The sequence below is a fragment of the Chelonoidis abingdonii genome, chromosome 11, assembly GCF_003597395.2.
Source record: "Chelonoidis abingdonii isolate Lonesome George chromosome 11, CheloAbing_2.0, whole genome shotgun sequence".
NCBI classification, from domain to species: domain Eukaryota; kingdom Metazoa; phylum Chordata; order Testudines; family Testudinidae; genus Chelonoidis; species Chelonoidis abingdonii.
In genome coordinates, this window is record NC_133779.1 from 25,003,350 (window position 1) to 25,017,321 (window position 13,972).

Here is a 13,972-nt window from a genome sequence, read left to right on the forward strand (position 1 = left end):
AAAAAAAAATAGGGACACTCACTGCTCTCAGGCCCCTGCTAATGCCCCGTAGGCCACATGACTCAGCTCGCAGAGCCCCACGGGCGAAGGGGCAGATCCACCAAGAGGAAAAGTTTCTCCTAAACCCCTCCATGGGCCCGGTCTGCCAAGAGTCACCAACAATCACACCCAAGCACCCACACACAAAGGGCACAGAATTGTGGCCCGACCCAGGCAACATATCACAGCCAGTCCCGTTAAAACGACTATATTTAAAAAAAACCCAACCAACCACGATGTTCCCAGCTCCTTTTTAAAACCAAAGGATCAGAAAAACCAAAGCGCCAGAAAAAGCGCCCCGGGACGCTAGCAAGAGCGGAGGACTCAACCGGACCCAGCCAAGGCGGGCCCCTCCATGACGCCCGGAAAGACCAATACGTAGCGTGGTTGAAGGTCCTGGTAGCCGTGAGGCGGTATAAGCCGGACCCTAAAGGCCCCAGAATGTAGAGGAAGACCGCGCCGTAAGATGAAGACGCGCTGGGATTCTAGGCGTGCACCAGGGCCATAGCGCACATGCGCAGGGCCATCCCGCCAGTAGGAACAGAAGTCGTAAGCGGGTGCCAACGATCTAGAAGGAGAAGCCAACTCTGCCAGGCAGGAGCAGAGCCCGGCCGGCGGCAGGAAGGAGCAGGCAGAGATGTTACCGGCGTAGACTAGATCGGCCCTACCAGCCTAACGCCGCGAGGGGCAACCAGGTCGATCGCAGAACCAATAAACCGGCGCGCGATATGCCGAGAACGGAGGCAGCAGGAGTGAGAGGCCGTCACGGCAAAGATCGTTGCCCCACCGACACAGACCCCGCACCCTGACCCGGATCACCCGCGGCGCCGACCGGCACATGCCAAAGGCTCGCACCCCGAGCAAGCCGAAGCAAACAATCCGGAAACGGCGCTGCTCACATTGTGGCTTGCACATGGCCGCCTGTCCTGGAGGGCTGAGAAGCGCGCCGGCCAGCCTGGCTGGTACCGTTTGTGCTCGTGCAGAAGAGCCGATGGCCCCAGTGCGGGCAGCCGCCATCGAAACTGGAGGCCGGGTGAGAGGGGGCCGGGCAGGCACCTCACCAGGAAGGTCCCCCAGCCGTCGACGTCCACACGCACCGTCGGGAGGATACTACACAGCCAGCGTACTCGCAGAAAAGGCGCCACCGCGAAGCGGCGGACCGGGCAGAGGAGAGCTCCAAGCGGCTGGGTGTCCCCCCGCCGCCCGCACCCGCTGTCAGGTGTGGAGAGCTCCGTCAGGGGGAGCGGGGCGGCCGCCAGCTCACCCGCAACACCAGCGGGACGTCTCGAGATCCGAAGCAGCCAGCACAAGGAGGGCGGCGTAGGCCGGGCTCAGCTCCACCTCCTGCGACTCCAGCTCGGGCAGCACCAGCAACGGCTCCCACGGGGGGTCCGCGGGCTCCTCCATCTTCCTGCGCTTGCAGTCTGGCTCCATCGCCCCACGGCCTGCTGGGGGGAGAGAGGGGGAGTTGGGGGGCAGGGGAACGGCTTGGACATCGGGGTGCAGCACCGTATCCCGGGCCCCAGGATCCAGCCCTGCGGGGTCCTCACCCCTCAGGATCAGCCCCTAATCCTGACCCTCCGTGCTCCTGATTCAGGGGCATGATCAGGGGGGCTTCTCCCCCCTTCTCCTCCTGGGACTCCCATTCCCACAACCCCCCAGTTCCCCTTCCACACGGGGGCGAAGTCGGCAGCCCCCACCCCCGCCCTTTCAATGTAGATCGCCCCAATGAGTCCCCTCCCCTCTACAAGAGGGGCTTTCCAGTGACCTCGTCCCAGCCCCCCACCCCTTTCACATAGGGGGCTCTCCTCTCCCGGCCCCACTGACCCATCCCCCTCCCTCAGCCCCAGATGCTGCCACATCCCTTCCCCCCCACGTCGGGGGCACCTCCTGAATGACCCCAACCTTCCCCCCCAGCCACACACCCCTTCCCCTGCTGGGGGGGGGGGGCTGTCTCTCCCCTCAAGGCCTTCTCACCCACCTCCATGGAGGGGTGGGGGTTCTTCAGATACCTCAACTTCCCCCCCAGCCACCCCCTTCCCTTCTCAGGGGCGTTCACCTCTGACCCCTCCCCCGAGAGGGACTTCCCCCAATGAACACCCCCTTCCCCTTCATGGGGGGAACTCCCCTCCCTCAGCCCCAATGATCCCCCAGGCACTCCCCACCCCCCCATGCAGGGAGGCCCCTCAGTGACCTGCTCCCTGCCCCCTTTCACATGGGGGGCTCCCCTCTCTCAATGACTCCTCCCTTCCCCCCAACATGGGGGGCTTCCCCTCCCACCTGGGGGCTCCCCAGACATAACTTTCACACGTTCCCACTCCACAGCCCCCAGATCCCCTCTACCAGACCCTCTGTCACCAGACCCCAAGAAATTCCCCATCCCCATGACCACAACATCCACTAGCCCCCAAGGAACCCCTTCTCCCTGATACTGCCCAGATACCCCCCAGAACTCCTATGTAACACCTGATCCCCAAATCTCCACCGGCCCCTTTACCCTGCCCTCCAGACCATTTGATTCCTGCCCCCAAGATCCCCACCAGAACCCCTTGATAACACTGCCCCACAGATCACCTCCAGCAGACTGTGTCCAGCACCCCAAGATCCCATGGATCCACTGACACCACTGAGAGCCCCCTTCTCCCTGACCCCCAAATCCCCCCAGACCCCTTAATGTCCACCTGCCCCCCCAGGGCTCCTACTGTCACACTGCCGACCCAAGATCTACCCAGGGCCCTATCCCCTGCCCCAAGATCTCTTGGAAACCCTAATGTCCATGCACCCCAACGCATCCACCAGACCCCATTGTCTACCTGCCCACGGAGAGCCCCGTCCCTGCCCCCACAATCCCCACCAGACCCTTGATCCCTGACACCCCGGGCCATTGTCCCTGCCCCCCAAACGATCCACCCAGCCCCTGTCTCTGCCCCCACGATCCACCCAGACCCCTTGTCCCTGCCCCCCCGGGCCCCTTAGCCCATGCCCCCACAGCAGCCCCCCAGATTCTCCCCTCCCGGACCCTCCTTACCCCATCCCTCACCGGCACCCTCGCCAATCACAAGATCCCAGGGACCCGACCCACCATGTCCCGCTCCTACGCGCCCATTTGGCTCCCGGCGCTGCCGCGCACAGTAGTAGCGCCTACCCGATTGGTCAAACTCGCGCACGGCGGGAGAGCGGGGAAGCCTGAGGAACAGAGCGGTGGGGCCGCGGGTTCCTCCGGGGCATAAGAGAATCGCAGCCGGCCAGAAGCGGAGGAGGCCGCGCCCGTAACCAGTAGCGCGCAGACGGCCACGGAAGGGCCGACGGAAGTGACGTAGTAAACCACGGAGAGTACGGACAACGCGCACAGAGCAGGCGGAAGGTTGCGGTATGCGGAAGCTGCGGGGCTTGCGCCGAGAGGGTGCTATTGGATGCCCGGGCGGGAAGCCGGCTGGGGCTTGTGGCCGCTGCGGGCGGGGCTGACTCTGGGGCCTCCCTGCTCTGCGTCTGCTGAACTGCAGCTCCCAAATAACCATGACTAAGCCCTGGAGTACCCTCCTCGCCGTGTCGGGCCCCCTCAACTGCGCGGCTTGCCCGCCCCTTTCTCCGTTGGCCCCGCCCCTCCCCTACAGGCCCAGCCCCGACGCTACCTCTGGCCCGCCCCTTGGGTCCTTATGCCACAACCCACCTGGAATACCACCTTCCAATTGGCCCCGCCCCCTAAATCTCGACCCCCACACTGGAACGACCACCCTGCCCATTGGCCCCCCCCTGGCCTCCTAGCCCGCCCTACCCATAACAAACCAGCCTCTGCCTGGCCCGCCCCCTCCCCTACCCCACCCCCACCTGGGAAATGACCACCTTCCACACTTGGACCCCGCCCCCTTTTCTCCAGTGGCCCCGCCCCCCGACGACTGCGTATCTGAACCCCCCTCTCCTGCTGGCCCACCCCTCACTTACCAGCTTGTTCTTTGCTCACCCCCTGAGCTCCTCCCACCGTTGTGCATCCCCCCCCCCACAGAGGACGGAAGCAATGCTGAAAATCGAGAGGGCAGGGACAGGCACCTGCGTAAGACAAAGGCCCCAAATGGATCGACACCACCGACAGGGCTACCTCCTACATGGCGGAAAGAGTCGGGGCCTGAGAGTGGGTGGGGGGGGTAGGAGAAATGGGCCGGTGGTGGGGGTGGCGGCGAAAGTGGGTGGGTTGTGCAGGACGGGGTGGAGGAGTGGGGTGGGTTGTGGTGGGAGGGGGCGGAATGGAGAGCGGGTAGGTCAGGTAGAGCGTTGCAAAGTGACAGGAGTGGGAAGAGTGGATCTAGAAGCAGGAATACCAAGGGGGCAAGGCCAAGGAGAGTGGCGGAGCTAGTGTTGAAGGGGGATGGGGGTCTGGGCAGGCAGAGAGGTGGAGCGCGGGCTGATAGAATGGGGCGAGCGCAGGAGAGTGAGGGCGGGGATGATAGAATGTGCGTGAAGCCAGGAGTGTAGGAGGCTGATAGAAATGGGGGTGGACAGGAGATGAGACAGCGGTGATAGCGTGCGGTGATGGCAGGTGAGAGGGTGAAGGAGAGCTGGGCAGTGATAGAATGGAAGGGCGTGGCAGGAGTAGAGGCAGGGACTAATAGAATGGGCGTGAGGAGAGTCGAGGCGAGGCGCTGTGATAGAATGGGGGTGGCAGGAGAGTGAGGGCAGGGCTGATAGAATGGGGGCGTGGCCAGGAGAGTGAGGGCAAGGGGCTGATAGAATGGGGCGTGCCAGAGAGTGAGGGCAGGGCTGATAGAATGGGGCGTGCCAGGAGGAGAGTGAGGCAGGGCTGATAGAATGGCGGGCTGGACGAGTATAGGCAGTGACATGATAGGAGCCAGGGAGGAGGGGGCATGCATAGGAAGGGTCGTGTGGCCAACTAGCGGCAATGGACAATGCTGCTGCCTCGGAAGGGGTGGAAGCTCTGCACTGGAGATTTTTCAAAGGAACGGGGATGGTTAGACCCCCCAGATGCTGGAGTGGGGGAGAGTGGCGAGATGCCCCTGCGGTGCTCTGACTACCAGAGCCGTGCGTAGATCGGGTCAGGGAGCGGGGATTCAGCGGGGCCCAGTGACGTTGAGCCACTTTTCTGTACAGGTTTGCTGGCCTCCGGCAGGCCGAGATCGAGAACCACTGGAAATGGGGCGCAAGCTGCTGGCAGCCGGACAGCTGGCGAGCGGCTGTCTCACTACCACTCTGCCGTCTGGTGAGTGCGCGTGCCGGGGTGGCGCCGGCTGGCCAAGGAGCACGGCGGCTGCCAGCCTCCTCCGCGCTTGCCGCTGTGCCAGAGCAGCGGGGTGCCCTGGGGCAGTGGGCGGGAACTAGCGCCAGGAGGGGCTTTGGGGGGACAGCATTGGGCAGGTAGTGAGGGCGGAAGTGGGCGGGGCTGTGCATGGAGAACAGAACCGGGGCGGGGCTAGGTGATGGGGGGCGGGGCTAGGTGACAGGGGGCGGGGCCAGGACTCCGGTAACATATTCTCCCTCCTGCAGAAGGTGACCCCAAGAATTATCTCACCTATTACAAGCGCGCCACCATCTACCTGGCTATGGGCAAGTTCCGCTCGGCGCTGCCCGACCTGTCGAAGGCCATTGAGCTCAAGCCGGATTTCCTGGCCGTAAGTCCCACCTGCTCTTCTCCCTTACTAGCTAACGGTCAGTTACTTTCACTGCTCCCCTCCTGGGGGAACATGGGCCGTGTCCCTTCTGAACTGGGCAATGCTTGGCCCTCCAAGGCCGTTGTCTCAGCCCCCTCCCGGCTGCTGATCTGTTCCAGCCAGAGCTGGTCGGGAATTGCCCGATGGAGAATTTGTTTTGGTCAGAAAAAGGCGATTTGTTCTCAGGATGGCACCCCGGGTCAGGTCCCCGCGCCCGTAGCCCAGGCGAGCGGTCTCTCTGAAGGATGACTGACGTACTTAACACCAAGTTAAGTCCCCTGGGAGGTCACAGCGCTCAACTCGGGGGGGTGGGAGACCCGGATTCGTAGATCCCAAGGCCGGAAAGGACCACTCTGAGCATCTCGCCCAGGGGTAAGCTACCTATGGCACAGGTGCCGAAAGCGGCATGTGAGCTGATTTTCAGTGGGACTCACTGTCCAGTTACCTGTGCCATTTTTACAACTTTTAAATGTTTACTTTTTTTTAAACCCTGCATTATTAATTTTTGCAAAAGGTACTTCTAACTTTTAACTTACTTTTTAAAATTACCTGCTTTTACATTGAGTTTTTTAAGGTAGTGCACTTTGTTTCTAACAGCTTAGCCACCACAGCTGCCTTAACCTGTGCTGTCTTTACCTTGAGGCTGTTCAAAAGGCAGGAAAACATTTGTTTCCATGGTGGCCCATGGATTTTTGACCTTAAAAATTCCAGTGGAATACAGCTGACCTAAATCATCCTTTGTACAAAAACAAACAAACAAAGCCCAAAAACATTTCACAGAAGCATTGAAAGTGCCCTCCATTAAAACTTCAGAGCAACAAAGGTGTGGAGAGGAGGGGGAAGAGTTGGAAAGAAACCAATTAAGCCTGTTAGGTCAGTTTAAAGTACAGGCTACCAGCAGCAAATTAAGTAAAGTGAGGGAAAGAAGGAAAGAAAAGGATATAGTTAGCTCTGAACCAAGAGTAGGCTCCCCGGGTTGAAACAGCTGGGAACCCTCACCCCCAGGTTCTCATCCTGGCTCTGGGAGAAGAGTGGGGGTTGTTACGGGCTCCTGCAAACCCTGCCATTTTTCACTTTGAAACCTTTTTCTTTTTTTTTCCTCCACTCCCCCAGGACTAAGTCCCAGCTCCTGTCTCTAAAGGTGTCCGTTAACTCTGCTTCTGACTCTAAACCCTGTTGTGCCAAATCATCTTTAACCACCCTAACTAATTTGCAACACTTCAGCAGCCCCTGCTGAAACAGCACCAAACCTGAAAGATCACTGGCAGCTTCCCATACTGCTGCCCTTACTTCATACCTCTCACAAGTGGACTGAAGTGCCTCCTTTCCCTGCAAGGCGTCCAGTCCCCATGGCCTGGGACCTTCTTCCACTACCCATATACCAAAGTGGGTGGGCTCCTCGAGGTCCCCTAACACTTCCCCCATTTCCTTCTGAATCTCATCCCAGGCTGACTCCTGAACCTGGAACGGGCCCTGGTTCTTCCTTATCCAAAAAATCCTTTTCCCTGGCTTGCCAGAACCCGCAACTACCATCACGAGAGTTCACTATACCCGCTCCAAGCAGCTGTGCGGACTGTTGGGGAGGGGGACTTACAGGCTGCATCTGAGTCATGGCACCAAGATGTTAGGGGGCTTCTTCCTTCACCCTCTCTCTTCCCTGGTCCTTTTCGCATGAACAGAGAGCAACAATACCCAAAGTCCAAAGGCGCAAACAATTTAATGTTTATTGGGGTAAACTTTTAGCAAGCATAATTTTAGTTTCCTTCCTTAGTGTCCCCCTTCCCAGCTCTGACACCACAGAGCCTTGCCTGTGTCCCTGTTCCCATTTCCCCCTTTAGCAAAACATGATCCCAATCCCCAGTCCCTGTTCCCATTCCCCCCCACTTTCTGATTAACTGCAGACTATATAGTAAAACCTGAGTTTTGCTTAGCTATTTCTTAACCAATCATTTTACTGAAATTTAACTAACCAATTCTAATATACTGTAACATGGTTATTTAACCAATTATATTCCACCACCTTTATTGGTTTACACCCAACGAAATTAATTATACAGAAACAATCACAGAACCAGACAGAGACCATGCAAATAAACATACAAAACAATACAGAAGTGAGGATTTTACAGCTACATCTATACAGACATAAGGGTTTTCCAGCTGTGTCTATTGATCAGTGAGTTCTTGCCAGACAGGATGCGATCAAACTAAGTTTCCTTTTACATCTTTTAGGTTCTTCCCTTTCTCTGGAGGTGATAGGAATATCAAGACAGGATTGTATTCTTAATCAGCCCGTACACTGGGATTTTCAATGTGAGCCAGTTTCGGGGATTGTGAGGCAATGCTGCAACGGTACACCTTCCCGGCTTATGGGCGGCGTAATGACATGTTGGCTAAGGCCTTAGCCTCACAGGAGGAAAGGCCCATTGCGACAACAGTGATCTTGATTCTGTTTTTTTATACATCTATACACTAGCTGAAGTTCTAAGTCTAGGCCTTTGCAAACAGGCCTGAATATTATAGTCCTCACACCCATGTCTGGCCACCGCTCTGGGGGCGGTCTAGAGATTTCCTTTTAAAAAATTGAGAGTTTCTTAACACTTTAAAAATACCATTATTTCACTTACTACAACACTAGTTAGTTCTAATTATTAAGACGTATAGAAAGAGACCTCTCTAAAAAAAAAAATTTATTGCACTGGCAAACTATTCAAGATATAAAATGATTGAATAAAATTGAATAATAAAAAAATAAAAAAAGATAAATGTCCAAACAGGAGGGATCTGGAAAACACAAGGATACCATGGGCAAGTAGTTAAAAAACCGGTGATAAATTGAATGAGTTCTTCGGTGAGAGCCTGCAAATTTTTAACCTGGAAGATAATGGAACAGATTCTGGAGTTTATTACAGAGGCTAGATCAGAGGGTCGGCAACAAGCTTTCAGAATAGTGTGTTCGAGTCCTTCATGTATAATTCACTCGTGAGTGGGCGGGGCGGCGGGCCCCCCCCGCCGCCCGCGGGGGGCATGCGGGCCGGCGGGGCTGATGTGGGCGACCCGGGGTGGCCCGGCGTGCCGGCGTGCGGGGGCCGGCGCCCGACTGTGCGTGCCCGCAAAACCTTATAATCGAGTAGATAAATGAAGACTCGACACAGCACTTCTGATAAGGTGCGACCGCCTGATCTAGTCGCTGTAATAAACGCCAGAGATCTCCCAAATATCTCCAGGTTAATTGCAGCGCTCTTCATCGAGAAACAAGGCCGATCAGATCTAAACAACGGCGGGGCGTTGGTGTTCAGTAGTGAGTTTACCCTCATTGACATAAGTTACGTCTTATTTCTGGACTGAAGTTGTCCAGCTTCATAGCAACATATTTCGTGTGCTGTTGTTCGACATTGTTCTTAAATGGTGGTCATGGTCACCGCTCTCGTCCCTCTGTCAAGCTAAACGGATCAATCTCCGTGTTCCGTGTCGTTGGACATTGTTTTCGCAATCTTCGAATATCCTGTAACTTCTCCGGTTCATCACGTCCTTCTGGAGTGGTGGAACCCTGCAGCTGAGCAGGATCCCACGGCGATGGCCGCCGAATACAGAAGAACCTTAGCCTCCAGATTCCCCCTCTTGAATCCCTGAGCCGAAAACCGTGGCGATCGGGGACTCGACCAGTCTCCCGTGGCGATATCGCCTAACCAGCATTGGACTGTCCTGGGAATTCTGTCTCTCTTCTTTGCCTGAGCACAGCACAGCTGTTCAGAATATCCCGCCGCCTGAGCTGCAAAACTGATCTCAAAACCGGTTCGGCTGGATGGCGTGTGGACAAAACGCTGTAAATTAGCTTTGCTGTCTGTTTTGTGCCAGAACAAGTACTAAGCAATGACTGGGGAGCTAGGGATCGCCGACGCTCCCAGTTGGCTGAGGCCATGCACAGCCTCTTTCGATGCTCACGTTAGGGCCCCAGGAGAGGCAATCCCCGGCCCTGCGGGCCCATGAGAATATATAGTTCTATCTATTGCAACATTTTTTATGGAGAGCCCCAAATTGCTTTCACCGCCAGGCTCTCGAATCCTCTGGGTGCCCTTGCCTCAGTTTCCCTCTCTGAGGCTAACGCATTCGCTGGGAGTAACTAGGTCCTGTGCATTGCTTTCGGTATGCGTGAGGTGCAAACGAGGAGCCAGCTAAAACTCTGAAAAATCAACTGTGTTTCTTCTCCCTAAAATAGTGTTGGGTTTTTTAGGACAGAGTTTTCAAGGTACCTAAGGGAGATGCCCCTGATAGCACGGTTGTGATTGCAAAAGATCCTGTTGAGCAGCGTGGGCCTAGTCTATGAGACCCGGATCTGTTCCCGACTGTTGACCTGGGCAAATCACTTTGCCTCAGTTTGCCCATCACGTCAGCGGGGCTAAAATGGGAAATTCCCTCACTGCGATCATTAAATTCGAATGGATGTTTTTCCTGAATGGATTCCCTCTTTAAGCAGAGCCGGCCTTAGAGGGATGTGAGGCTGCGATTAAACCTCACAGCCTGGTCTAGGCCAGGGCAACTCGATTTGGGGCTACAAGTTGCTTGGCAAAACAGCTAATCTGAGAGCGCAGACTCCAGTCCACACTCAGTTTTTAAGCCCTGCCTGACACCGATCAGCCGACGGGCTGGCGGGGGCGCTGATTGCAGCCATCCGCATCCTGGGAGGAATGCTGTTCTGTGTGATTTTAAAAGTCACACTTCAGCCAATTTTTGAGGTTTTTTTTTTTTAAGGTAGAATGCCCCTAAAAATCTAGGCCGGGGGTTCATCAAGCTGGGGTCTGAGGGAAGCTGCAAGTTGCCGGGCCTTCCGGAGCCAGCCATGCGGGGTTGACGCGCCGACCCCTTCCGAGCTGGGTGATCGGAGAAGCAAGCGAGCTGGCTAGCTGATCGCTCCACGCACGAACAGCACCGCCCCCAGCAGCAGCGCAGAAGTCAGGTGGCTGGTATGCAGGGGGAGAGGGGAAGTTTCAGAGCCCTGAATATTTTCCAAGGGGGTCCCAGCAAAAAAAAAAGAAAATTTGAGACCGCTGTGCCTTCAGTTCCCGAATTGGTCAAACAGGATAATGACGCGATTCCTCTGCACGGGCGCTTGAGCTCCATAGATGAAGGCGCTAGTCCGAAATATTAAATAGCCTTGACTTTCCCGTGCCACGTAGTTCTCCCTCGGTGGCTTTAGCAAACACTCCGGTGGAAACCAAGCGGGCACATCCGGGTAGCGGTTTAGGCCTGATGCGCGCGGTGCCGGGAGCACAACCCGGGCTTAAGCGTTCAAGAGTTTGCCTCGATCGGAGGGGCCGGTTTGAATCGGTCATTGCCGAGGTCTTCACCCGGAATCTGCTCTCGCTCATCTCTCCTCCCAGGCCAGGCTGCAGGAGGCGGCACATCTTCCTGGAGAGCAGGGCAACACGGAGCAGCCAAGCAGGACTTCGACAGCGTGGTGAGTGACCCGAGAGGGACCCCTTGTGAGAGCGTGGGAAGGAACCTCTGTCCAAAGGGCATGGCCGGGGACCCCTTTCCGGAGGGCTCCCGCTGGCACCCAATCTTGTTGGTTTTTTCTCCCCCTTCATGCCCCCGCAGCTCAGATGCGATTCCCGGCCACAAGGAGCTAACCCAAGCTGCAGGCTCACGAGCTGGAAGTGAACCATGCAGAGTGCCGGGCAGCCTATCAAGGACAGACTACACTGGGAGCATCGGCATCTCGGGCGAGCCTCGAGGTGTGTGCGGGAGGGAAGGCTCCCCCTCCGCGGGCGATCGCACCGTTCTGAGAGCTGGAGCAGAGGGGCGCTGGCTGCCGAGCTGTTCAGAGTGCTTTGATCACCCCTCACGGGCCGTCTTTGGTGCCATCAACAACTCGCTTCACCTGTTAGGGTCCCAGCTTGGACTACATTCCATGAGCAAATCCACAACTCAGGTGTGATGTCTTAGTCTGTCAACTGTCTCCAGCAACTCCCCAGGAGAGCCCCCCCCATTGATGCTCCATGATATCTGCCCCTGGGAGTCTGGCCCAACTACATTCCATGACACCACAGCCATGGACCCAGGATGCCTGCCCCCCCCCCATGGATGCGTGCCATGATATCTGCCCTGGGAGTCTGGCCTGAACTACATCTCCCATGGTACACGGCACTTGTGGGGAGGGAAGATGGGGCATGATGGGAGTCCCTGGCTGTGGTGCATCATGGGAGATGCGGTCCAGCCGGGAAGCCCGGCCCATCGCGGAGAATGGGGGGATGAGGCGCCCGACACGGGGCAACGCGGCGGCATTTCCAAACGCAGCGCCCTGTGCAATCCCCCTGGGCCGGCTGAGGCCTTGCGCCAGAGCTTGGGGCGGTGGAGGAACAGCCCGGACCGACTGGGCAGAAAAGTTGGGCGAAGTATCAGGTGTTGGGCTTGGAAGTATGAATGTGAAACCATAGAGCAATTCGGTCCCCCTGCCGCCTTCTTAAACAGCCAGGGGGATCTGGAACAAAGGGGCTGGCAGTGGGTCCCCCTGAACCCGGCCTCAGGCCCTGCCTCAGTTTCCCCTCTCTGGTGGAAGGACACCATAAAGCCCCCTTTCCCAGGGTGCAGTTCGCCCTCAGGCCAGGCGGGGTCCAGCCCCTCTCACCTTTGCTCCCTTGGCTGCAGATCTCCCCGTGGGACCCCGATGCCAAGGAGCTGCGCGCCGAGTGCCACCTCCTGCTGGGTGACTACGGCCAGGCCATCCTGGACCTGAAACCCACCACCAAGCTCCGTGCCGACAACCGGGCGGCCTTCCTTAAGCTCAGCCAGCTCTACTACGGCCTGGGGGAGCACGAGGAGGCCCTGGCGTGAGTTGGGGGGGCACGAGGCGGCGTGGGATGTCTGGGGGCGGGTACGAGGAACCTCCCCCACCAGGCCACCTTGAAACCCTGCCCCAGAGGCGACAGGCTTTGGCTCTGAGCCCCGCCCGGATGCGCCAGGATCTTGGGGGGGATCTTGGGGGACCCCCGCGTCTCCCAGCCCCTCGTTCCACCTGTCCCGGTCTCCCCTCTCCAGGCAGGTGCGTGAATGTCTCAAGCTGGACCAGGACGACAGGGCTTGCTTCGCCCACTACAAGCAGGTCAAGAAGCTCTCCAAGCAGCTGGAATCGGCCGAGGAGCATGTCCGAGCACAGAGGTGACGGCCTGACCCACCCGCTTACCATAAAGCCGGGGGGCATGAGAGGCAGGGTGTGGCTGTAGGGGGTGCCTTGAAATCCCCCCTACCCCTCCGCTGCATCTCTGGGGAGCAACCCCTGGATTGGAGGGGCTGAGATGCAGCTGCCTCTGGGGTGGGACGCGGGGGCTGGTTATACAGGGACCCCTCGTTCAGCGCTGAGATGCGGCCAGCTGTGGAGTGGGACACGGGGGCCGTTTATACAGGGACCCCTCACCCAGCTCTGAGATGCAGCCAGCTCTGGGGTGGGACATGGGCGCTGTTTATACTGGGACCCCTCACCCGGTCCTGAGATGCGGCCACCTCTGGAGTGGGACATGGGGGCTGTTTATACTGGGACTCCACGCCCAACTCTGAGATGCAGCCAGCTCTGGGGTGGGGCATGGGGGCTGTTTATACAGGAATCCTGAGGGCAGGCGGGTATTCTGGGATCTCTTCCTCTGACCCTTTGCCCCGGAAGCCTCCCGCCCCCGGTTCTAGGTCTGGCATGTTCTGGGTGCTCCGTTTCCCTCCCCGCCCTCTTGCCCGCTCGAGCCCCACTGGCCGGTGACCTGTGCCGTTCCTGGGGCCAGGTACGAGGAAGCCATCGACAAGTACAAAGCGGCCATGAAGACGGAGCCACACGTGGAGGTTTATGTCGTCAAGGCCAAGGCACGCATCTGTCACTGCCTGTCCAAGGTGAGCCCAGCCTCGCACCCACGTCCGCCCCGCATGCTGCAGGGAGAGCCTGTGGGAGCGCCCCCCGGGGGTGGGAGACACAAACAGCAGGGTTGGGACGGCTGTTTGGGTGCAGACGCCTCGCCCCGCGCTGAGATGCAGCCACCTCTGGGGTGGGACATGGGGGCTGTGTATACCCGGATTCCTTGCCTGGCGCTGAGATGCGGCCACCTCTGGGGTGGGACATGGGGGCTGTGTATACCCGGATTCCTTGCCCGGTGCTGAGATGTGGCTACCTCTGGGGTGGGGCGTGGGGGCTGTGTATACCCAGATTCCTCACCCGGCGCTGAGATGCGACCACCTCTGGGGTGGGGCACGGGGCTGTGTATACCCGGATTCCTTGCCCGGCGCTGAGATGC

At 58.1% G+C, this 13,972-nt stretch overlaps 5 protein-coding genes across 6 annotated transcripts in view; 3 read left to right on the top strand and 2 right to left on the bottom strand.

The window, feature by feature from the left end:
* Nucleotides 1–13,972, top strand: part of LOC116836046 (uncharacterized) — a 441,820-nt gene that overhangs the window by 152,126 nt on the left and 275,722 nt on the right.
* The window catches only part of LOC116836047 (uncharacterized), a 445,785-nt gene that overhangs the window by 116,573 nt on the left and 315,240 nt on the right, over nucleotides 1–13,972 (bottom strand).
* LOC116824745 (uncharacterized) overlaps nucleotides 1–13,972 on the top strand; it is an 864,335-nt gene that overhangs the window by 7,917 nt on the left and 842,446 nt on the right. The gene's annotated exons all lie outside the window — the stretch shown is intronic.
* ADAT3 (adenosine deaminase tRNA specific 3) lies at nucleotides 364–1,556 on the bottom strand. The gene is given in 5 exon segments (XM_032799422.2): nucleotides 364–449; nucleotides 452–524; nucleotides 844–1,097; nucleotides 1,100–1,310; nucleotides 1,312–1,556. Coding segments are annotated over 5 exon segments (786 nt in total). The 5' UTR covers nucleotides 1,474–1,556.
* Nucleotides 5,146–13,972, top strand: part of LOC116836057 (dnaJ homolog subfamily C member 3-like) — a 17,532-nt gene continuing 8,705 nt past the window's right edge. The window contains 8 exon segments of the mRNA XM_075070656.1: nucleotides 5,146–5,215; nucleotides 5,218–5,248; nucleotides 5,534–5,660; nucleotides 11,081–11,157; nucleotides 11,298–11,631; nucleotides 12,348–12,529; nucleotides 12,738–12,857; nucleotides 13,469–13,574. Of these exon segments, the coding sequence (XP_074926757.1) occupies nucleotides 5,185–5,215; nucleotides 5,218–5,248; nucleotides 5,534–5,660; nucleotides 11,081–11,157; nucleotides 11,298–11,631; nucleotides 12,348–12,529; nucleotides 12,738–12,857; nucleotides 13,469–13,574 (1,008 nt within the window). The 5' untranslated portion in view covers nucleotides 5,146–5,184.